The sequence below is a fragment of the Homalodisca vitripennis genome, unplaced genomic scaffold (assembly GCF_021130785.1).
Source record: "Homalodisca vitripennis isolate AUS2020 unplaced genomic scaffold, UT_GWSS_2.1 ScUCBcl_1460;HRSCAF=5126, whole genome shotgun sequence".
Lineage (NCBI taxonomy): Eukaryota > Metazoa > Arthropoda > Insecta > Hemiptera > Cicadellidae > Homalodisca > Homalodisca vitripennis.
Genome location: NW_025777590.1, coordinates 27,077 through 52,410, shown reverse-complemented (window position 1 = coordinate 52,410; position 25,334 = coordinate 27,077). Strand labels below are relative to the sequence as shown.

General features: G+C 32.0%; 1 protein-coding gene across 1 annotated transcript in view; it reads right to left on the bottom strand.

The window, feature by feature from the left end:
- The window catches only part of LOC124371466 (fibril-forming collagen alpha chain-like), a gene marked incomplete at both ends in the record, with an annotated part of 81,324 nt that overhangs the window by 32,685 nt on the left and 23,305 nt on the right, over positions 1 to 25,334 (bottom strand). Inside the window, 8 exon segments of the mRNA XM_046829798.1 lie at positions 1,511 to 1,708; positions 2,804 to 2,965; positions 4,082 to 4,243; positions 5,628 to 5,716; positions 10,241 to 10,457; positions 12,489 to 12,676; positions 14,644 to 14,752; positions 14,855 to 14,953. Of these exon segments, the coding sequence (XP_046685754.1) occupies positions 1,511 to 1,708; positions 2,804 to 2,965; positions 4,082 to 4,243; positions 5,628 to 5,716; positions 10,241 to 10,457; positions 12,489 to 12,676; positions 14,644 to 14,752; positions 14,855 to 14,953 (1,224 nt within the window).

Below are 25,334 nucleotides of genomic sequence, written 5' to 3'. Positions count from 1 at the left end.
TGTTGCTAATAGTTTACTGGCCATTATAATTAACGGCAAAAATTTGGATTATTGAATTTCTTCGTGAAACAAATTATAAAAGGTTTACTCTTGTCCAGCTGAAACTATGGAGATATTCAGTGAGAAAAGGATTTAGTGTAAATTGAATTTGAGCTAAACCAATTTTACCGTGCGAATATAAGAGGCTAGAGAGCTTTAGACTAAACGCTCAACACCACCGGCTATCCTTTGCAGTGTTTCTATTTGCAATTCCAATTAGGGATTTTTAAATGGCCAAGACATTTTTTTGCAATTTTCACCCATTAACAAGATACTGTAGATCGTAGGTTTCAAAGTCGGTACATTTCGATGTAAGACAGTGTACGTAGTATTTTTATTTATTAAGTGCAAATTATTAGAGTACTAAAATACAGCTAATGCACTTCCAACTATTGTTGTAATGAAGGATGATTCTTATTCTTGTTAGAAACTTTACATGGACTTTAACTTGGATTGGTCAAAACTTATTAAACATGTATGTCAAAAACTAAGTAGCTGTATATATTCATTGAGATATTTGTCCACAGTTTTATGTAGGAACACGCTTGGGTTGGTTTATTTAGGATACTTTGTTCCTATTCTGACGTATGGGCTAATCTTTTGGGGAACGGCCCCAGTTAACTCTGTTGGAGAGTTTTTAAACTGCGAAAAAAGGTTTTAGAGTGATGTGTGTGGCCTGGGTACTCGTGACAGTTGTTGGGTAGTGCATTCGAATGAAAACCTTTTGACTTTGCCTTCACTGTTTATATTTTATGTCTCAATGTAAACATTCAAAAACCTTCAATATTTCCCTACATATAGTCATCTGTATCTGTTTCCGCACCACCAAAGCAACATCTTCAAAAGATCCATGTCATATGTTGGTACCAAAATATTCAATGCTCTACCGCATAGGGTGAAAACTTCCTCAACTAAGACATCCTTTAAAAAAGAATTTAAAGTAGTACTTGATCAAACATGCGTTTTACTCTGTGGACGAGCTGTTGGACGGAGCTCCTTAGCCTGGGCCATTAACAGATGCGTGATTGACTGTATCGCTTTTAGTTTTAATAACATTGTTTGTATAATAGCAATTAATATTTTAGGTTATGGTATTTACAACATATACTACTACTATATAATACATAGTTCTGATGTTATATAATAAGAACTATTTAATGACTATGTTCTATGCATGTATACGTCTTAGAACAATAAATATTTTTATTTCATTTGATTAATCTCAAAATAGTGTACGTATAAAAGCTTTTGTTTTAAGTATTATTTTAAAAATTTACATGTTTTTATTTAATGTAGCTTTATTACAGAGTACATTATATGAAGAGTGCAAATATTATAGCACATATCATATTATTGCATTTAATAAGAATCCTGACCCTCTTCAAATCTCCACATGGAGACTAGCACTACAGTCTAACCAGCGATCACATAAGACCACATTGGTCTTATGTGATCGCTGAGTCTAACTCACCGGTGCGCCGTCACTGCCTTGAACTCCAGGCTCCCCACGTTGTCCTGACGGTCCCATGGGCCCAACCGCTCCCCTCTCACCCGGGAATCCTCTTTCTCCTCGAAGTCCTGCGGGTCCCGATTGTCCTGGAGGACCCTGTACTCCCGGCTCACCATCTTTCCCTGGTGCTCCAGGGTTTCCCGATATTCCTGGTAGTCCCTGTCAGATAAACATTAATGCACTTTTAACGAAACATCTGATGACATGGTTTTGTTTAAAGCTTTATACCAAGGATTCTGTTAATGTGGTTTTGTTTGAAGCTGAAGCATTCTTTTGCTGCCTGGAATCTTTTTATCAGGCTTAATAGACAGTTCATATGTTTAAATGTAATTGTGTAAAAGAAGCAGAAAATGTTACAGGCAAGAAAAGTGTTTTTCTAAGTATATATGTTAATATTTGTTATAATTTCTCATATCATAGACCTTTAAAATGATATTTGATATTTTTACAGTGAAGATTTTACTGCCTCGTCTCATGTCTAAAATATGTCTATTTTGGCCCTTTACAGGCTTTAAGATTAATTCCATTTATTATTTTCTGTTTATGCTATAATCAAAACGAAGCACTTTTAATGATCAAGGATTATTCAAGATACTTAGTAACATATAGTTTTCAACTTATTTACATTGCCTGCTTCAAGGTTATGTCGACTTCAATGCATGTTTACTCCCGGATTTCCAATTTGAATAAATTTAGAGGGAACAAATTCAATTTAATTTCTTTAACAAATGCTCATCAGTTTATCATTTACAAAATATAATAAACTTATAAATCACAAGACGTAAATATTTCTTGGTCAATTACTCGTACAATAGAATTAAGTATGTGCAATATTAATCACATTGAGAGATTTCGCCAAAAACATATAATTTTAAGTTTCAATACAAGCTAAATTTGAAATTGATTTCTGAATGCTCAATTTCTAGTGGAAATAAACTAATTTTGTCGTTTGAAGAGTACGATTTTGCAAAAACATTTTTTAAATCTTTACTGAATCAGCAATATACTATTAAATAAAATTTCCATCGTAGAAAACATATATACTGAAATATATCAATTTTATAATTACTCTACAAATTCTATAATACGGTATTAAAATAGTCATATATTATAAAATGACTTGTTATTAAATTATTAACTTAACACCACAATTGTTAAAGTGAATCATAAAATAATTAATTATCGTTCTCAAAAAAACGTGGTTCGTTTATCCTCAGATAAAATCAGTGTTGACTCGTTTGTTATTATTATAACCTGAAACCCAGTTGGTCCAGGCGATCCGACAGCTCCTCGTTCCCCGTCCAGTCCTGGTGGTCCTGGAGGTCCTTGTATGCCTGGTGGTCCGTCTTTGCCAGGGTCTCCTCGCGGTCCCACTGATCCTTGTGGTCCTTGATCACCATCCTTCCCTGGTTCTCCCTTAAAATAAATGCACACTTGTAGTCTGTTCTTGCTTTAGCCGTGTGATATTGCTAAAAGAACTTCTGAGTACTAATGTCGGTCCAAGTAGTTAAATAACGTTAGGTGGAAAAAGCCGACGAATATAACATCCTTTTTATTCCAAGATTTATACTAATCGATCAAAAGCAAAATAGCTTTTGATAGACAAATAAAATATTTGAAGATTTAAGTTTCAAGATAATGGCCAACAGATAGCTATTTTTATACTGACACCAGATTAAATGAAATATAATCTACTTCCATTTCAATGAAAGTACTTTAATGATTTTTTATGATTTTGATTTCTTTATTTTTTTATTTTTGGTGGTAATTATTTTAAAACGAGTCCAGGAGTAGATGTAGAACTACTGGGATAGCATATTAATAGTATAATCTACGAAAAACACCTATGTATTCAAAATTTTAAGGAAATCTGTGTTTAAAGCGTTTTAAGACCCTCATCCTAAGCATTCCAGTTATTGTAAAGATTATAAGTAAATTACAAGATAGCATCTGTTTTACTCCAGATATTAAAAATCGGTATAGTTTTGTGGTTTTTGAGATGCTACTACAATACCTCAACTGCCAACAAGAGCTTGACATGGACACGTAATTTATGATGCTGCAAGACAGCTGAACATAATTAATACACTGCAAGAACAACAAAGGACAGAGGACTAGTCCTCTTGTCTGTAGTAACTAATCTCACGTCCTACTGAACACTGTTTACATTAAACACATAATTTACAATCTGTGGTATCAATTATAATATTAAAAGCTTGTCATATACGATACTTATGATTGTGAGTTATTTTACTGAAAATATCTTTTGTATCTTTATAAAGCATGTAACCATTAAGCTCAAGGTAGTGTTGGTGAATACCTACGTAAATGAATAAAACTTGTATATACTACCAATTATCAGACTCCATATAACGTGAAATATTAATGAGCACTGCTAGCTGCTGATGGTCCAAGGGGTCCTGGAAGCCCCTGGAGTTTCTAAATTCACTGATCGCCGGGTTTTCCTGGGTTTCCTGACTTTCCCGGCGCTAGAATAACTAAAACCTTAGATCAACTATATATGTGGTTTACCGGCATTCCCTTTTCCCCTGGTGGTCCAAGGGGTCCTGGAAGTCCCTGGAGTCCCTGGATCCCTTGATCGCCGGGTTTTCCATCTGCCCCCTGGATTCCTCGCTCGCCTGGATTTCCAGATTTTCCCGGTGCTCCTGTACGTCCTACTGGACCTCTCAGACCCTATAATCGGTTTAAATTTAGAATAATAAATGGAATAATAACATTTACAAATTATTAAACACAGTTATAACTACAAATTCACACATGCATTCATTAAGTTTTGGATATTCATTTAATACTTGTGTGATGCTGGCAAGAAAATAAGGGAAACGTTTTAAAATACTCTCATATTTTCCGATGCGGTGTCGTCAGAAAGGTCAGAATAATGATGAGAGGAGAGAATGGTCACGGCAGTAGAGGTGATCAGAGGAGGGGAGAAAAGAGGTTAGAGAACTCAGAGATATTGATGGAACGATGTTTGATAGTAGTTTTTTGCAATCTATTAGCAGTTGAAGAACATTTTTCATTCCTGCAAAAGGAAATGGAGACTTTTTTGAAGGTTTTGCGTGGTGAGGAAGGACATGTGCCATCGTCCTGGAAACCGACAAAATATAGAACTCTAGATAAATATAGCACGTTCTAAATTTGCAAGACTTTCTCTCAGAACAAGAAATTACATGATGTAAAAACGAAGATTAGACAGTGGCATTTTACTTGGATTTGAAAGTTTTTTGTTGAAAACTGGAATTAATACGTTATATTTATATACTGTTCAAATGGACGCCTATTCAACAAGAATTTTCTCAGTGTTAAACTGTAGAAGAAATCTCAATACTTTGAGCTCTCATATCTTAGTTATTAAAGGAAATATAAAAAGTAACAATAATTAAAAAGTCTTAAAATTACTTTTATACTAAAAATAATTATAACATACAGAGTGTTGCATAACAAAAAAATGTTACTACAAATTTTACCACCCCCATTGAAAAATGGCGTTAGTTTTTAAATGTTTGCCTTGCATATTTTTAAATGCCTCTAAGATAAGGATAGATCCCCCATTTTAAGTTTTCGTCACATTTATATTTTCCAAAATTACAATGGCGGTCCACTTAAAACAGACATCCTGTTTATTTATTCTGTTACGTGTATTAAATATATGTTATAGCTTATATGTATTTATTCAGTAGTAATCGCTAAGTGGATCATAAATTATCTGCTAGGGTCTCATACCGAAAACACGCTAATGGAATTTATGGAAAAGGCTACAGTTGATGACTTTCTTTACAAACTGTATATTACACAACGTTTTAGTTTTTTTAATCATGAAGAGTGTTTGTGAAAAAATTATCAAATTTATTTAATTATTTCACTGGTAACCCACTATATAATCACTCAACCTTCAGAACATGCTCTCTGAACATCCGTTTGTAAAAAGTCCTTCATTTATAAAACTAAAATGACTCTAATTAAACAAAGTTCTAGGTAGATTTTAGAATATTACATTTTAATTTTGTTAAATAGCTTCTCTATATTTTTCTGTAATAAATCGATACAATAGGTTTACCTGAAGTCCTGGAGGACCAGGCCTGCCTGAATCTCCTGTGGCTCCTTTCGTCCCCTGGGGTCCTTCCGGTCCTCTGTCTCCTGTTTGGCCTACATAAACAGACACAGGTCATATATAAATTATTGACTGTTTTTGATACAACAAATATAAAATGAAATATGTCTTTATATTTCTTAGACAAAGTTAGGCGGTATTAGCCCTCTTTTCCACTCAACATCAAATGTATATTTTCTATATTTATTATTTTAATTGTATTATTATCAGTCTAATGATTAATAAATTAAATATGACGGTCGTCAATTTGAGGTATGCGTCGAAGTATAAATTCAGAGGATAAGATACCCAATTTCTTCACTGTTTATGATCAATTTACTTCTGGAATGTATTTGCCTACGACATTTTTTGTTTCCTACCAGTGTACGTCCACCAGTGGCGGATCTAGAAAGTCATAAATGAGGACTATCCAAGGGTTCCTAGTGTATGGAACCCCCTCAGGTATAATGGAGGTTCCCAGAAAACCCTATGAAATGAAGTGTCTAATGCGGTGTTTTGATGCTCTGTTTAATGATAACTTTTTCGTATTAACGTTTTACAACGTCGTTTATAAAACTTTAACAATTTCGTATCATTGCTAAAATTTTAGTTTTATAATTGAGACTATTTTTAAATATTTATGAACGATATTTATATATATATAATATATATATATATATATATATATATATATATATATATAAAATACAGAGCCACATAATTAACACAGGTAGATACAGATAAATGTATTCATTTAAGCTGTTACTCGGTCCGAGAGACATATTGAGTACAGGTACATAAAGAGAAATCCATTACGACCACGCAAAGGTTACAATGGTTATTAGTAGAGTACAATGCCGCAAATCCGACTTCAAAAGGTTCACTCTTTAAAAAATTACACTGGTTTAGAGTTTTATACATTTACAACGTTGGTCCTGTTGTAGATGGTTTAATATTCTTGTCTGGGCTCAACAACATCATAAGAAATTTTATTCGTTTACGTTCCACAAGCAACATTGCTTGAAAGTTGCAAGCAATATCACACTCTTTGAATAATGCACTGAAGGAAAAGTTGGACTGCACTACTACAGCAGAAAAACTCAAATGAGTGTACTGGCTAAGTGTAAAGTCCAAAGGTCAACCTAAAAATAAGAACTCTAGCGTAATAACTGATACCAGGTTTTCCCCTTTATCATTCATCTCTGTTAAACAATCCCTATAAAATGTAGTTCACCTTGATCTATGTTTATGTTAAATTTTTTGTCGAACTCCGTGTAGACCATCCTTCCAAGAGTCACTAACTACCTTAAAAACTATTTCTTAAGGCCATTATTCAGTAAATAAGTTTGACTTTCTCAACTTGAGCCAAGATAAGAATATTAAACCATTTTGAACAGGACCTACAGTGTAAATGTTGCGGGCCATCCCCCTGGCGTGACAAAATATGGTAGTTATTTCTTCAAAGAGTAGATTTATAGGTGCAGTAATGATGTACCAAGTTTTATTGCTTTACCTCTAATCGTTTAGGAACTATCAGGCGCGTGTGGGACTTTATTAACACCATGTACAGTAAGTTTCGTAGAATATAAATTTACCACTGTACCCAGGACATGTATGGTTGCATTTTTCCGATCTGTCAATTCTCATTCAAATTCCATTTATCAGTACACTCGTGAGAAATAATAAACCACATATCGTTTTATCTTTAAGATATGGTTAAAATTTTGTTTAATTTTTAAGTACATTATGATATAATACTTTTAAGCTATGAATCCCACTGAAACAATGTTAAAATTTAAGGACTCAGCCATTTCAAAGAGACCACAATTAAGTGATGTAAAGATTTATTGAATATCCTATCGTTTTGTTTGTGCAGTTTTAATAATTACTATTAATTTATCTAAATACTATTATACTATAGAATTCAAATAGAATCCCCGTTCCTTAGTGAGGACATTTAAATTAACATGAGTATATATATATATATATATATATATATATATATATATATATATATATATATATATATATATATATATATATACCCGAAACAGGAATTATCGAGGAATTATCATATAAATTTCTGTTCTAATTTTTTTAGGAACTGATTACATCTTTTTTAGCAGGAATTTATCAAAAGTGACGGGAATTAAACGTTCTATTAATTTTTATATTAGCCGATTTATAATAAAAGTTTTAAAAACCTATATACTGGAATGAATCAAGATAATTCCTCTAATCAAGATCAAAGACTTAGTAAGTATCTCAGAATCGAGTTTCTTGCAACTCGAGTGAGATGTTATCAAACGAGCTTAACGAGCATCTTTACAAACGATGTATCTTGCTCTCGTCGCGTCTTAGGACCAGACCTCACTGTGTAAAATTGTAAATGGCTGAGTCTGAACTTTAAACACGTCTTGGATACAACATAATATGTTGACCATTGCTGTTACCATTTTGATATTGTTAATACTAAGTGCAAATTTTTATACTCTTACATTTATTAAAATTATACGCCGTATGGTGGTTGTTTTTATTCATTTCTACAAGTGTCAGAAATGCAAATTATAATGAACATTTTATAGAAATGCACGTACAAAATCAATTCAATAATGAAAATAAACTTTGTCTCCCCTATGCTCGTTTCGTTTATGATCCATTAATGTGTATGAGTTTATTGTAAGATAGCAATATTCGACGTTCTATTAACCCTGTTATTTTGGTTAAGTGGATTTATAATATTATAAAATTCATGAAGGAAACAGAATTTTTCCGGAAATTTGCCATCATTCAGTGATACAATAAAATCAGTAACACTACGTTTCGAGATCTGCAATCTGATCTCTTCTTCAGGTTGACCTGAAGAAACCTGAAGAAGAGACCAGATTGCAGATCTCGAAACGTTGTGTTACTGATCTTTTGTATCACTGAACGATGGCGAATGACTGGAAAATCCTGTTCCCTTCACAATCCTTCCATCGTCGAAAACAAACTTTAAACATAAAATTCATATATAAAATTTATTTTTAAAACCTTTATAAACCGCATCGCATTGTTATTATCAAATCTGCCATTATGTGTTCATTCGAAAATGGAGAAACCCCGAACAAAGAAATGAATAAGAAAGTAAATTATGACTATTTACTGAACTGACCTCTTCACACTCTTAGGCTTCAAAGTGTGTCAGTATATCTCGTTGCATGATTCAGTTGAGAAATATTGTAAGAAAAATGTCAAAATAATGTACGAAATTCAAAGTTTAGATAGGCAAGGGGCCCTGTAAACACTGGAACATATGAATACACACTTGAAATTGATTGTCACTCGAAACACTCTTGTCAACTATTCAATCTTCAACCACCTCTCGAGTATTACTTTTAGCATCCGTCATTGTTTCTAAAACAAGTTTTTTACTTTCTGCTTGTTGGGTGAAAGGTAAAACTGTTTCATTGTAAAGACAATTTACGAACTCATACCGTTTAATAATTTACGAAAATTGAGAAGTTATTTTCAACGTTATAAGTAATAATGTCATAAAAAGGTAAATCTACGACTGTCAGCTCCTTCGGGTCCAATGTAAGTCAAATTTTGATATGAACATTCTTTTTAAATTCCAATAATTTTATAAAATACTTTGAAATGACGTAAAGTGCATTACACTTCAGTAATAGAGTAACTATCACATTATATTATATTACAATTATATTGTTTTCAATGAAGGATTAAATTCTCGCTCCAACGGAGTCAAACTTTAATAGCATAATGTATGTAGTGAATGATATATTCATATTTAAATATTTCATTTACTGAAGTCAACGAAGTGCGCTAATGATATCGTGTTTAATCTTTCTATTTGTTCTATTTATACTATACTAATTATTGTATATGTAATACAATATGCAAGATATTATTTGCCAATACAGTACAATTGTACTTTATTAAACATTATTTAAGCACTGCTATGAAACGTAACTCAACGAACAAAAATGTGAATATAAGGCGAGATATCTCGATATTTAAATCTTAAATTTAATTTCTACATAGACAAGAATGAATTTCCATGGAATGTAGCTGAGCGTTATTAAAGTAAACCACTGTGTAGGCTGATACAATATTTTTTTTGTCTGCCGAGTGGATGTAAAATTTTCTTCTCTGTAAGATATCTGTCTGTTTATCTGACCCAAGGGTATCTCGAGAATTAAATTACCTATAGGCTCGAAATGCTGCACTGAACCTCAGCAAAACGTACTTGGCGACACGTGGTGTGGCGTACTTCTACCTCGTATTACAATTGTTATTAATTTTGAAAACAATACAAAGGTATTCTCGCAAAACAAAATTAAAGTTAAGTAAAGATATCTTATTTCACCTGGCGATGGTAGGGCTAAGAAGCCCTCTCTAACACTTAACCTTGGGACCAACGGCTTAAAGGTGACTTCCGAACCACCACCAATGGCCGGGCAGGCGTGCTGCTTGCAAGGACAGGATCGCTCAGCGGTGATCCATCCAAGCAGCAGCCACGCTCGACGTTGCTCGATCCGTTATCTCGCGATACCATTGACAACTAACAAACTACTTACCTTTAGGTCCAGCAGCACCGTCCGCCCCGGGGAGACCCCTCGGCCCGGTGGACCCCCTCTCGCCCACTGGTCCAGTCGGTCCGACGGGCCCTACCTGGCCACGCTTCCCTCTCTTGCCATCAGCTCCTTGCAGGCCCGGCAAGCCTCGAGGTCCTGGTGCTCCTCCTTCTCCTTTCATTCCATGTTCTCCCTTGTAGCCCCTCTCTCCTGGCGTACCCTACGGACAAGACATCTCGTAGTTCAAACGTTCGTAAACAAATGAGCAACAACTGTTTAAGGCATTTATCGCGTTCGAAAGGAAAGTATGGCACTTGTGGCATGTATTTGTATTATTAATATAATAAAAGTAGTGGTTTATATTTTTAAATGAAAATCTATTTGTAAATATCATTAAGCATTTCATCATCTCTTTATACCTTCTTCTCATAATATAATAAACCCCCATGAGGGGAACTTAACACAATCATTTATAAATGCAGTTCCAGTGGTACTCACAGTATTCAGGTTTGGGATACTCACAAGGGATTCAGGCTTGGAATAATCACAAGGGATTCAGGTTTGGATACACACAAGGGATTCAGGTTTGGGATACTCACAAGGGATTTAGGTTTGGGATACTCACAAGGGATTCATGTTAGGGATACTCACAAGCGATTAAGGTTTGGATACACACAAGGGATTCAGGTTTGGGATACATACAAGGTATTCAGGTTTGGAATTTTCAAAAGGGATTCAGCTCTGGGATTGATACAAGGGATTTAGGTTTGGGATACTCACAAGGGATTCAGGTTAGGGATACTTACAAGCTTAACTTTATACTTGAAGGAGGATAGGCTAGAATTGCCTCTGTTCTAAAAACTTAATATAATAATGATGAATATTAAATTGTATAAAATAATTCTAAATCCCGGAGGAGGGTAGTTTTAATGAATTTACCCATTATAATAATATTATATAGGGATTGAGAAAAACTTAATAAACCAAATTTTTTATTATAAATAAGATAATCAGTACTTATTCAAAAGTACTGATTACTTATTTATACCATTTCCATATACTTCATTGTTTCCCGATTTATTAAAACTAAATCCTTACTATTCAAACTGTTATTTTTTGCCATTCTTATGAATCAATCCATTGTAATTAACTTTTAATATTAATGGCTTATTTTGGCTAAATTCATATTTTGCCCAACAATGGATATACCTTGGTGTACACTTTATGTCATCTGTGAAGCATCCAATTGTATGTGCCCCAATACATGATTGATAGCCACCGAAATTGTGGTTTCCGTGGCTGAATACAACGCAGGTTATTTGGAAACAAATTAAATTACGTTCACAAAAGGAGACAACTTCATTCAAACAATATTCCACAAAAATGTGCCAAACTGAATTAAAATGTACACTTGACCACTTATCGATGTTGATGTAATTAATATAGGGTTTCAATTTTGTGTGCGCTATATTTTTAGAGTGCAATGTTTGGATATTTCATAGCAATGTAATAATTAGAATATTTAGGGAATTTAAAATATCAACAACTCTACATGACGCATATTCATGATATTGTAGAAATATATTAAAGACATGAATGTTTAATAAAAGTTACTTCAACACAGAACTCAATCTGACTTAATCGAATGCTGTCACTAAACATGAGTTCAACAGAGTAATTGATCTAGTTTATTTGATAAAGTTACTTGCCGTTTGCTTTAGACTTTAGATTTTGCAAAATCACAAATTAACGAACGAACTGAACCAATAGAGATACCAGTTCTAGAAAATAGCGTGATGTAAAAAATGTTGAAACCTTAACTATGGAAACTTATGCAATCCTTTTATCCTTTGATAAATGTAGATATAATTGTGGAAGAGACATAAAATCTGAAAATTGTTTCAATTTTTTTACTGCATTACAATTTATTTACTTTATATGTTTGTTCTGCACTATATAGGTATATTAAAATAATTGAAGATAAAACGTGCGACCGTTTTGACATTAATGAGAAGGATATAATATATTGTTATTTTATTTTTTACTTTATTCGCAGATGTAATTTTCCACAGTTCTGAAATACGTAGGTTGTACGGAGATATATATATATATATATATCACAGGTATATATATATATATATATATATATATATATATATATATATATATATATCACAGATATATATATATATATATATAATATAACTCCAATATCTGTGATCTTTTTGATTAATTCGAAGAGGTCGTTTACCTGTTGTCCTTTAGGGCCTTGAGGGCCGACACTGCCAGAGAGTCCAGGGGGTCCTCGAGCTCCTGGAAAGCCCGGAGGGCCTGGAATGCCGTTAGCCCCTGGATTTCCCTTCTCTCCTGGGTATCCATCCTTGCCGGGTTGCCCTGGAAGACCTGACTCACCGGATATTCCTGGACGTCCAGACTCACCTGTCACAACCAGCAGAATTACATCTCAGTAAAATGTACAAAAAAAACGCACTGAAATGGAAAGTACCAGTCAAAATCGCGTACCGTAACCCGATCCTCGACTTAGGAAGGTTACATGAATTGTGAAGTGTCTGTGGTTGCCTTCGTTCTGACACCTCTTCTGAATATTACTGTGTACTATTTGATGCTTAGGTTCACAATATTTTTAATTTATCATTAAGGTCCGGAGATAGATAATTGGGGAGTTTCTGTACATGAATATAAACTCTTTACATCACAGAACCATGTTGATATTCCATGTGGACCATGAAATCCTATAACTTTACATTGCCAAGAAATTTTGGACACCATGGCTTGTTTCTGATGAGATCTAGAGGCTATGGAACATAAAGCATCGTAAAAACTTTGCTTCCCTGTATCTTTGTAACATGTTAGCAGCGGAATATAAGACGCAGCCATTATTCTTGAGTGCTTCCAATCCTTATTGTACACCGTCTTGCAGTGAATGTGCTAACTTTACTGCTAAAGCTCTGCAATGTACTAAGGTCTGTAAACAGCAGTGATTTATTACTAAAGGCATGCACTAATTTTCTGAAGGAAAAATAGTAATGCCAATTCAGGAAGGAATCTAATGTAATACTAAGAAATTATTAGACAAGAGTTAACAGCAAGTTAAAGTGTCATGGGTAAACCTGATACAATTATGAAATATATACATAGTGCAATACTAATATTAACAATCAGAAAAAGATCATTAATTTAGGAGTGTGGCGAGCATAAAGCCCTTTTGGTTGATGCGAAATTATCCATTAATCGACTACAGATATAAATCGGTACTCGTATTACGAAACAGTTGAATGAAATATAAATGAGAGTATCACAAACCAACGTAAGATTGATGATTTCAAGCAGTCTATTGTTGGAATGGGGAGTGGAGCTGGTGAATGAAAAGGTATTTTTTACATTGGTTAAATGGTTTTGAAGGAGAGGGCGATACCCTTTTTAGCTTTATTCTGTCCATACTCGGTACAGTATTGGCAAAAAGTGCAAACGTCACGGACAGAACTAAAAGATGCGCTATCTCAAACTCAGTCACGGAGTCCTGAGGCATTAGACCACACGGCACCGGCTCCGCGACTTAAACTTATATTATGAGTGGCTTTAAATTAGCAGAACTATTCAAAAAAAAAAAGCGGAATTTATAAGCAATATTCGTCATAAAGAAACATAACAACAACCAAATACGACTCGAATGACTTTCAGTGGTTCCGGAAGTTCTTTCACTGATCAGAGGCGGAATAACACAAAAATGAGAAGAAATAAAACTTATTTTGCTTTCGCAACGACTTCAGAAACTTCTCATGAATAATTCATTCAAGGCGAAGTAAAGTAATAGAAATTTAAATAATTAAAATTGGACGAGGTAGAACGAGAAAAATAAACAGAAGAAACAGTTTAATTAAGCTAACTTTTTGCTCGATTAATTGGTTTATGGACGCCTGCCTTACAACTGATTTTCTCTTTGTTGGAAAACACACTTTTCCGATACCCGGTTTACGAAAACGTAAGCAATGGTTAACAATACACCTATTCATGTATAATGAAGCTATTACTGCGTCGGGTATAATGACCGAAATTATGATGCAATTAAGTGCGGATTAAATAAATATTGTTGTTCACATCACACACCTGGGTATCGTCACTTGTTAATGTGACTAAACATGTACAAGTGTAGGGAGACCTATAAAAATTTGGCTCGTTAACAAATTATTGAGATAAAAACTCTAGCAATAGATTCTACGAGTTTATAAGTACTGCAATAAAAACTAAGGAATAAAATTTAAATATAAAAAATAATAACAAATAATTATTAAATAATGCGATATTTGCAAATAAACCAACATTTCATCAAGCATTAATTTTCTATTCAATTTATCCTGCGTGATCTACTTAGTAGTACAACTGACCTCTAGGACCTTGCAGACCCTGACTGCCCTTGGGACTCTGTGCTCCTTGATCTCCTTTAGCTCCGGGAGACCCAGGGAATCCTGGTGATCCTGGTTTACCGATCGCACCCTAAAATACAAGTTGGATCATTAGCCCACAATACAATATCATACCTTTAGGAGCTTAACAAAATATTATACAAAATTCATTGCTCGTGTTTCTCAATCTTACCGGGGCTCCAGGAGTTCCTGCGATGCCGTCGATTCCCCTAAGACCTGGAGGACCCGGAGGACCTTCTCTTCCTCTTTCTCCTCTGGGCCCGACGGGACCCTGTAAATGAAACCTGGTTATATTACTCATTTAGAGAAGTGGTAGTAAATATTGGAAGAATACACTCCAAATACAAGAAAACGCTTATTTTACAGTTTCAAAGATAGAATAAAAGTTTGATATTATATATATATATATTTTTATATTATATATATATATATATATTTATTATAGATTATATATATATATACTTAAAGTAGCATTTAATATCTTACAAAATTCAAGTTCAATTAATGATATTTTCAAAATAACTACTGGAGCAATCTTTAAAAGACCTCCTATTCTTACAGATTTATTGATAAAACCTAAATTACTAATGACAAACACCTATGAAATACCAATACAAAACAAAAAGGATCACATCCATGTAACAAACCAAGTTGTTTGATTTGTAAAGAGTTACAAAATTATTCAAAATTCACTAGTAGCAAACCAAGCAAGGCGTATCCTATCATTGCCAACGTGTCTTGTGAATTTTAAAATGTGATTTGCCAAATTCAATGTAACAAATGTCTAGATTATATTGGCTCAATTACAAATACCTTGAGGACAAGAATGACAGGATACCGATTCGATTATAAGCACCCCGATTTAAAGAAAACTGTCGTCACTCATGGTCTACTAAATCACAATGACACTTTGGAAAACACGTATTCTGTCAAACCTATTCGGGAAGTGCATCAAAATTCAAACCCAATTTACCTTAGAACACTAGAACAAGCACACCTAGTGGTTTTAAAGAGCAAAAATTCCACATGTAACATTCAACTTCATCAGGTAACTTGGCCAAATACGTCAAAATTTTAAATCAACACATGGAAGAAATTTTGTTCATGTCATCGGTATTTATGACTATTTATTCACTGTTTATTTAATTTTTTTTGTATTATGGTCTTTTACATTTCATATAATTTATGCACCTGAAGACGGTTTTAACCGAAATATAGTGCCATTAAAAAATAATATTTTTATTTTTACAGTCATTTAATAAAACACACACACACACACACACACACACACACACACACACACACACACACACACACACACACACACACACACACACACACACAGATATATATATATATATATATATATATATATATATATATATATATATATATATAAGTAGATATGAATATGCCGATTCTAGACCACTTTCGGAGCCAACAGAAAATCAATGGAAAATACTGTTTAAAGGACAATAAACGAATCTATAGCTGTTTGCTTCTACGTTCTTGAGCTGTTTTAATGTAAAATATATTGGAAATGTTGTCAAATCTGCTACGAATAAACGAAACGCAGATAGAAAAAATTCAAAGTCAAAAAGTGCAAAACCATTTCTCGGTCGACCTTTTCTCCTCCCTCTTTCTCTTTCTCTCTCCCTCTCTTTTCTGCCTATGACACGATCACTTCTACAGTTTATAGGCTAGGATCTTTATTCAGGCTAGAGAGAGAGAGAGAGAGAGAGAGAGAAGAGTGAGATACGGATAGAGAAATGGTTACGGAATACGTACTGAATACTTCTGAACTTGGTGTTTCTCCGCTATGGCCACTCGCATTGAAACAGTTCAGAAGTAAACTTCCTAACCGACCAAGCCGAATTCGCGGACATATATACTGAGCAAGAAACTACAACATCCAATCAAGAAGTAAAAATTTAACAAATTAATTTAAAATATAATTTGAAAATTACAAGTAACAAAATGTACGCATATTTAAAATAGGTAAAATTATCTTACATTTAAAAAAAGAAAATGTTATAATAGTTAACGGAAACACAATTTTTATTCTTTAAAGCAATCTGCATTACCGACATTTTAATTCCGAAAGAATGCGCTATGCACGAGGTGTGCCACTACAGACCGACCATCACGATAATCGCTTCGCCCGCGTCATATCCGTTAGTGATATCACGCCGTGAGAGGCACAATCGTTGGTTTACAATCACCATTTAGATAAATAAATTTTTCTATATAAATGGAGTGCGAAAAAATATCATGTCCGTTCTGCAAAAGAGAAATTTTAAGAAAAAACTATGATCGCCATTATAATTCTAAAAGTCATGAAAAAACAATCAAATTTACAATAATGAACTAAATTATTTAAGACAAATGGGCTAGAGAAAATCAAATTGCCGATCACGAAAACATGAATAATATTGAGAAATTACGAGAATTAAAGAGAAATTTCAAAGTTGAAAAGAAAAATCTTGACCTATTTAATGATGAAAAAATTCATTCAATAGCTGAAAAGTTGGCTATCGGTACTAACGATAAAACCAAGTCTGAAATCATTGAAAACATTGATAAAACTCTTAACGAAAAACCTGAAAATATCATAGATGTTGAAGTTTTATCCTCTATGCAAGGTCTTTTCAAGCAATACATTTTAACGAATTTGAGCGATAATTTTATGTCAATTTACAAATATCTTTTCAATTATGTGCCCAGAAATTAAAAGTTTAATAGAAAAATTTCAAGACACTGTGAAAAATAGTAAAGGATATCTCTCTTTGGAATGCGAATACGAACGAACTTTAGTAAACGGTGAACCACAAACTTGCCCAATGTACTTTACTATAAAAGCAGACGAGATCTTTGATGTAAACGACTTTATTTCTAAACAATTTAATAAATTATCACATCGAGAACAGACAAATCATCCAAATAGGGGTTCAGGATGGACATTTAAAAGCTGCAAACAACTAGTTTTGAGCCTTAACAAACACGAAATGATGAATGCTGGATCATATATCGATTTGCCAAAGAAAATCAAAGATAAAAAAGCTTGTATAAATATCAAAAATAAAGATGATTATTGCTTTATTTATTCTATCCGATGTGCTATTGAAAAACCCGAGACTCACGTTGACAGAGCAAAACAATACGAAAAAATTTGTAAATGACGAAATATTTTCAGAATTTGAGTATCCAATGTCTTTGAAAGATATACAGTTATTTGAGAAACGAAGTTACAATTTCCAAGTACAAATATCCAAAAATGTCTATCAATGTCTACAGTTTTGATGAAAGTATTAAGGTTGTTCCGTTACAAATTTCTGAAAAATATGATGCAGAATTAAATATTGATCTACTGTTTGTAAAACAAGAAGACAAATTTCATTTTGTTTTGATAACCGATTTAAGTAGGTTAGTGAGTTCTCAAACATCCAAACATGGACATAAAAATTTTCTATGTAGAAGATGTTTAAGCCATTTCTACAAATCTGGAGATTTAACAGATCATTTAGAAATTTGCAAGCAACATGAAGTTTGTAAGCCACTTATGCCGTTTTCAGGTCAAACAACTAAATTTACTAATTATCAAAAGAAGTTTAGCCATCCGTACGTTATTTATATGGATTTTGAGAGCATATTAGAAAAAATTCCGACATGCAAGAACAATCCACAAAGATCGACTACAACCAAGATTCAGAAGCACATTCCTTATGGTTTTTCTCTATATTTAGTGTCGAATGTGACCAATCGCATGTATAAACCGATATGTTATTGAGCCAAAAATGAAGACGATTTACCTAATGTTCCTACAAATTTGTTTGAAGAGCTCAATAAAATATCAAAATACATAGCTACAAAATATAACTCTAAGAACAAAAAACCTATGAAACTAACTGAAGAAGAAGAAATTTTGTATCAAAATTCAAACGTTTGTCATATCTGTGAAACAGAAGGTTTTAATGGTGAAAAAAGATTAAAAGTAAGAGATCGTTGTTATTTAACAGGTAAATTTCGAGGCGCAGCTCATTCATGTTGTAATCTGAATCTCAAATTTCCTCAAAATATTCCAGTTTTCTGTCTTAATATGTCAAATTACGATACTCATTTGTACATAAAAGAATTGGCTAAACAATATGGAAATGTTGATTTGATTGCAAACACCGATGAACGATACATAAATTATTCTGTAAATTCTGGATATGGCTATGAGTTTGACAATGATAAACCTAGAAAATTTATCAAGTTTTCTTTCGTAGACACATTTAGATTCATGGCGTCATCTATTGAAAAATTAGCGAAAAATCTAAAGAAAGAAGACTTTAAACATACCAATAATTTTATACAAGATGGTCTGAATGAAATTCTAAAAAGACAGCTAAATGACGAAGAAGAAATCTTTAAAATTCTATCTGGAAAAGGAATATTTCCCTATGAATTTATCGATAGTATTGAAAAACTTGATTACACAGAAGAGCTGAAAATTGAAGATTTCTATTCACTTTTGACAGATGAGAGCATATCTGAGAAAGATTATCAACATTACTTGAGCGTTTGGAACAAATTAAAAGATAAAAATCTTGGAAATTACTCTGATTTGTACAATATCCAAGATGTACTATTGCTCGCTGATATATTTGAAAATTTCAGAAACATTTGTCTAAATTGTTACAAACTTGATCCAGCACATTATCTAACAGCTCCAAGCCTCGCATGGGATGCTATGTTAAAATTAACGAAAATAGAATTACAATTAATTAGTGATTATAATATGTATTTGATGATTGAAAAAGGTATTCGTGGAGGTATTTCTCAATGTATTAAACGATATGTTAAAGCAAATAACAAATATTTGAAAGATTTCGACAAGACAAAGCCCGAAAACTATTTACTTTATGTCGATGCAAACAACCTTTATGGTTATGGTCTTATGCAAAAAACTGCCGTTTAGTGATATCAAGTGGATGAATCCTAAAACATATACAAAAGAAGAGTGGCAAGAAACAATTTTGGAACTCACTGGCGACGAAGATTATGGCTATATTCTCGAAGTTGATCTAGGATATCCAACAAATTTACATGAACGTCACAAGGATTTGTCTCTTGCTCCCGAACATTATAAAAACAAACTTTGCACAACTTTACTGGATAAAACTGAATACGTTGTTCATTCAAGAAATTTGAAATTTTACCTCGAACAAGGGATGGTGTTGAAACATGTGAATAGAGTTATAGCATTCGATCAGAAGCCTTTTATGAAAAAGTACATTGATTTTAACACAAACATGAGAACCAAAGCTACAAGTGACTTTGAGAAAGATTTTTACAACCTGATGAAAAACTCAGTTTTTGGAAAATCTATGGAAAATGTGCGAAATAGATGTGATATCAAACTAGGAAATGAAGAATTCTCAATGAAACAAGCTAAGAAAACAAATTTCAAATGCTTTAATATCTTTGACGACAACTGTATAGCGAGTCACATGTACAAACAAAAGGTTAAATTTAACAAATCGATCTACATAGGATTTTCAGTTCTTGACCTATCAAAATTGTTGATGTATGAGTTTTATTACGATAAATTAAAGAAGTTTGACCCAGATTTGAAATCTGTGTTACATGGATACAGACAGTTATTTCCTAGAATTGAAACGAGATCCTTTTAAAATTATTAAAGAAAATATAGATGACTTTGATACAAGTGATTATCCAAAAGATCACGAATGTTTCACTACTAAAAATAAGAAGGTAATAGGGAAATTCAAAGATGAGTTAAATAGCGAAGTTTTAGAAGAATTTTGTGGATTGAGATCGAAAATGTACTCGTACAAATATCTAGACAAAAATCCAGTAAGATGCAAAGGGATTAAGAGAAGCGTTGTAAATAAAACAATAAATATCGAAAACTTGAAGAAATGTTTGTTCGAAGATAAAGAAGAATTTAGGGAGATGACAGTAATCAAAAGCTACAAACATGAGTTGTACACTGTTACTATAAACAAGTTAGCACTGAGCGCTAAAGATGATAAGAGAATTATCCTAGAAAATAAGATCGATACAGTACCGTATGGCTATGAAGCGAAATCTAATATTTTAGAAGAGTTAAACAAAGTTGGAAACTTTGATATATAAATGGAAGGTGATTTAATTCACTGCCACAAATGTAAGAAAAAAAACGAAAAATATAGATTCTAAGATTGTTCAAACTCAAAACGGATTGTATAGAATTGCAGCAAAATGTTCAAAATGTAAGACAAATAAGAGTAAATTTATAAAGAATCCTTATGAAAAACAAGTAAAGAAAGAATCTAAGAATGAAGAAGAAATAGAGATTGAAGCTAGAGAAATTCATGCACAAGGACGAAAAAATTTTAAAAAGAGAAAAATTATAACTTTAGGAATTGACGATTTATGGGCAGCAGATTTAGTAATAATGTCTAACTATTCGGATCAAAATGATGGCTTCAAATATATGTTAAATGGTATTGATACTTTCTCAAAATATGCTTGGTCAAGAGCTATCAAAAGAAAAAACGGCAAGGATGTTTCAAAAGCTTTCGAAGATATAGTAAAAGATTCCATAAGGATCAATCACAAACCTCCTAACCCACTTCATACAGATAAGGGTTTAGAGTTTTAAAAATAAAGAATTTAATGATGTTTTGAGAAAATACAACATTAAGATTTATCATACTGAAAACGAAGAGAAATCAAGTATTGTAGAGAGATATAACAGAACTCAAAATGAGAGAATGAAAGTAATTTTTGAGATTAATAAAAACTTTAAATGGATCGATATTCTACAAAAAATCGTAAACAATTATAACGATACAGTTTACAGCACAATCAAAATGAAGCCCAAAGACGTAGATAAGGATGCAGAAAAGGAGTTATTAGAGACCGTTTTCAAGTATATTCCACCAGAAATTCATACGAAAACTAAATTTAAAATCAATGATCATGTAAGAATTATTAGTAAAAAAACAACATTTTCGAACAAATATAAGAACAATTGGTCAAGAGAAATCTTTGTGATTTATCAAATTAATAACACAGATCCTGTAACTTATAGTATAAAAGATTTAAATAATGAAGAAATAACCGGAAAGTTTTATGAATATGAATTGAGAAAGTCAAAGCTATAATTTTTTCTATACAAATGGAGTCTCAAAAGAAATGTACAAAGTGTCAATAATTTAAAGATTTTGAAGCTTTTTATAAAAATAAGAATAAAAAAGAAGGATTAGGGTCTATGTGTAAGGATTGTCGTAGTAAATATGAGAGAGAATTATACGAAAAAATAGAAAAATTAACTTTAGAACAGAAAGAATGTTGTATTTGTAAAGAAATTAAGAATATTTCAGAATTTCACAACTGGCATTATAGTAAAGATAAAAAACAAGCTTTTTGTAAGGATTGTGCTATAAGAATTTTCCGAGAAAGTCAAAATAAACCGACTCATTGCGAATTTGGAAGAGTTCTTCAATGGTTACCTAGTTATGCTAAACATTTACAAACCAAATATCATAAGTCAAGAGTTTTTAATAAAATTTAGTAATATTTTCATCATGTAATAATTTTTTCTATCTAAATGGAGTCTCAAAAGAAATGTACAAAGTGTCAAGAATTTTATAAGGAAAAGAATAGAAAAGACTGTTATTGTAAGGATCATGATGAATTATATGATAAAATGGACAAATTAACTTTAGAAGAGAAAAAGTGTTACTTTTGTAAAGAAATTAAAAATATTTCTGAATTTAATAACTGGCAGTATAGTAAAGATAGAAAAGATGCTTTTTGTAAAGATTGTGCTAAAAAAGTTTCAGCGAAAGTTATAAAAACGAAACGCCTTGTGAATATGAAAAAAAAATTCTACAATGGTTACCTAGTTATGCTAAACATTTACAAACAAAATATAATAAATCGAGAGTTTTTAGTAAAATTTAGAAACATTTTCATCGTGTAATTTATATATTCTATAAATCAGTCGAGATTCTGCCATATTTGTAGTAAAATGATTTCCGTTGTATAAAATATTCAAAGATTCTTTCATTTGGTTGTAGAGATTTATACTATTTGGATCTCCATATCTTAATAAAATTTCCATTTCTGGGTAATCAATTTCAAGTTCTTTCAACCTTTTCGGTATTTCTCTCTTTTGAGCTCTGATAACGTAATGAGGATATTCCCACATGTGATTCTTCTTAATTAATACAAAAACATGGTGTCTTTTCTTATCAAAATCTTTACAAACAAGGTCTGGTTTCATTAAATCAATTTTTACACTTTGTTTTGCGATTATTTCCGTTTTTATTTCATCTTTAATTTGCAAGTGTTTAACTTCGTCCTCTAAATATTTAATCTTGTTTTCAAGTTTGTACTCACCAAATTTTCTAATGGAGGGTAAAACCTCTTTTGTAACCCACTTTTTAAACAATTTCGATTCTGGCTTATTAGATCTCAAAATTAAAGAATATAAACCAGATTCATTAACGAAAATAGTATGTTTTTGAATATTTTCTCGGGGTCTATGGGATAGACTCCTGTAATTTATACATTCAAAAGTTGTTTTATCGTCATTATCGACATTATTTATGATAGCTTGCCTCGTGTTTTCATATTCTAAAATTTCTGCAACATCTTTTGCTTTGAACCAAATTTCGTTATTTTCGTCAACAATCGTTAAGATATTTGTATTATTGAATTTGAGTTGATTATTTATTAGATCTACAACTGTCTCCATTTAGATAGTAATTTTTATTTTGAGAATAAAGCCAGATTCATTAATGAAAACAGTGTTGTTTTAAAAGTTTGAAGGTAAGCTATTCAATAGCTCCCCTTGATTCATCATTCTTTCGACAATCTTAAATATATTGTTGTTTTACTCTCATTATTTAATAAATTTCCCTCAGAGTCTTGTATAGTTAGAAAGATTTTTTGAATTCTTTTAATATTTTTTCTAATTGGAATATAATCGATTTCATTCGGTTTTTCACTGATTTTTGATCCATAAGCAACATTTGGGAAACATGTGTACAAAATTTCAGATTCTTTGTGTAAATGTTCGGTATGATTTTCAAAACCAGGTTCAACAAGATTACAATGTACTTCAATTACATCGAACGGTCTAAATTTTGGCGTTTTATTTCCTAAATATACCTGATTTGGCTCAATAGTTTCTTGAACAAACCCTAATAAATCTACTATAATTGCTGAAAACATTATTCTTACTGGTGATTTTATTTGAATTTTATTAGAGAGATAATTTTTTTGCATTTCAAACTTATTTTCGTCAAAGTTTAAAGATTTATCTGATTGTTTGAATGTTTTCAGATAATTTTTAAGGGAATTTTTTATTTGATCGAAAGTATAATATCCTTTGTTTAAACCATAATATTTTGTTATGTTTCTTCTCACTAAATCCTATACAATAAGGAGAACTTTCACTAATATTTATTACAAAATTGTCAGAATAAAAACCGCTTAAACCGATAAAATAATTTGATTCTTCCTCTAAATGAATAGGATGTTCTAAGTTTAAAACTAATTTAGAGCTTTCTGAAGTCAACTTGAACAGCTTCATTTTCGCTATTTAAATGGAGAAATTTTTAAAACAAAAAGATCAGATAAAACTTCAAACGTTTGAAGAAAATAAGAAAGATCAACCAATCAGATTGTTAATTGTTGGTTCAAGTGGATGTGGAAAAACAACTTTATTATTGAATTTTATCTACAATAGGTTGATTCCTTATTCCAATTTGTATGTTTTTAGTAAATCTTTAGAACAAGACGCATACAAAAAATTACAACGAAGATTCAAAAATATTGAGAAGTACTTAAGCAAAAAAATATCACATTTTTATAATGCTTCTGAGGACATAGTTCCGTTAAGCGAATGTAAAACCCAATTCGTTAATCGTTTTTGATGATTGTATTTTGGAAAATCAGGACGTTATTAAGGAATATTTCGTAATGTCTCGTCACAAAAACATATCTTGTATCTATCTTTCCCAATGCTTTTCAAAGGTTGATAAACAAGTTATTAGAAATAATTTGAATATGTTGTGTGTTTTTAAGCAAGATGATCACTATTCGAGAAATATTTACAACAATTATGTGGGATCTGATATGAGTTTTAACCACTTTAATGAATTATGTGATAAAATTTGGAAAGAAGACTATGGATTTTTAACTATTAATCTAACTTTGAAGCCTAAAAATGGTAAATATATGAATAAATTTTCTAATATAAAATGCTGCTCAGTGGTCTGACAAATTTACTTGATAAAATATTTGTTACAATTATTTTTACATTATCTTTACTTTTTATTTACATTATGAAAACAACTGAGAAACGGTAAATCTTTTCACGTTTACGTTCCACGTTTCACGTTTACGTTCCACGTTTCACGTTCAAGTTCCACATTCACGTTTTTACGTTCCACGTTCACGTTTTTACGTTCCACGTTCACGTTTTACGTTCCAAGTTCACGTTTTACGTTCCACGTTTTTACGTTCCACGTTTACGTTTCAAAATTTTTTTAATTAAATGGTGAACGTAACTTCTGAAGAAGCGAAAAAACTTGATCAAATCGAAAAGAAATTAATCAAAGAATTTAAAGAACAGATTCGAATTGATGAAA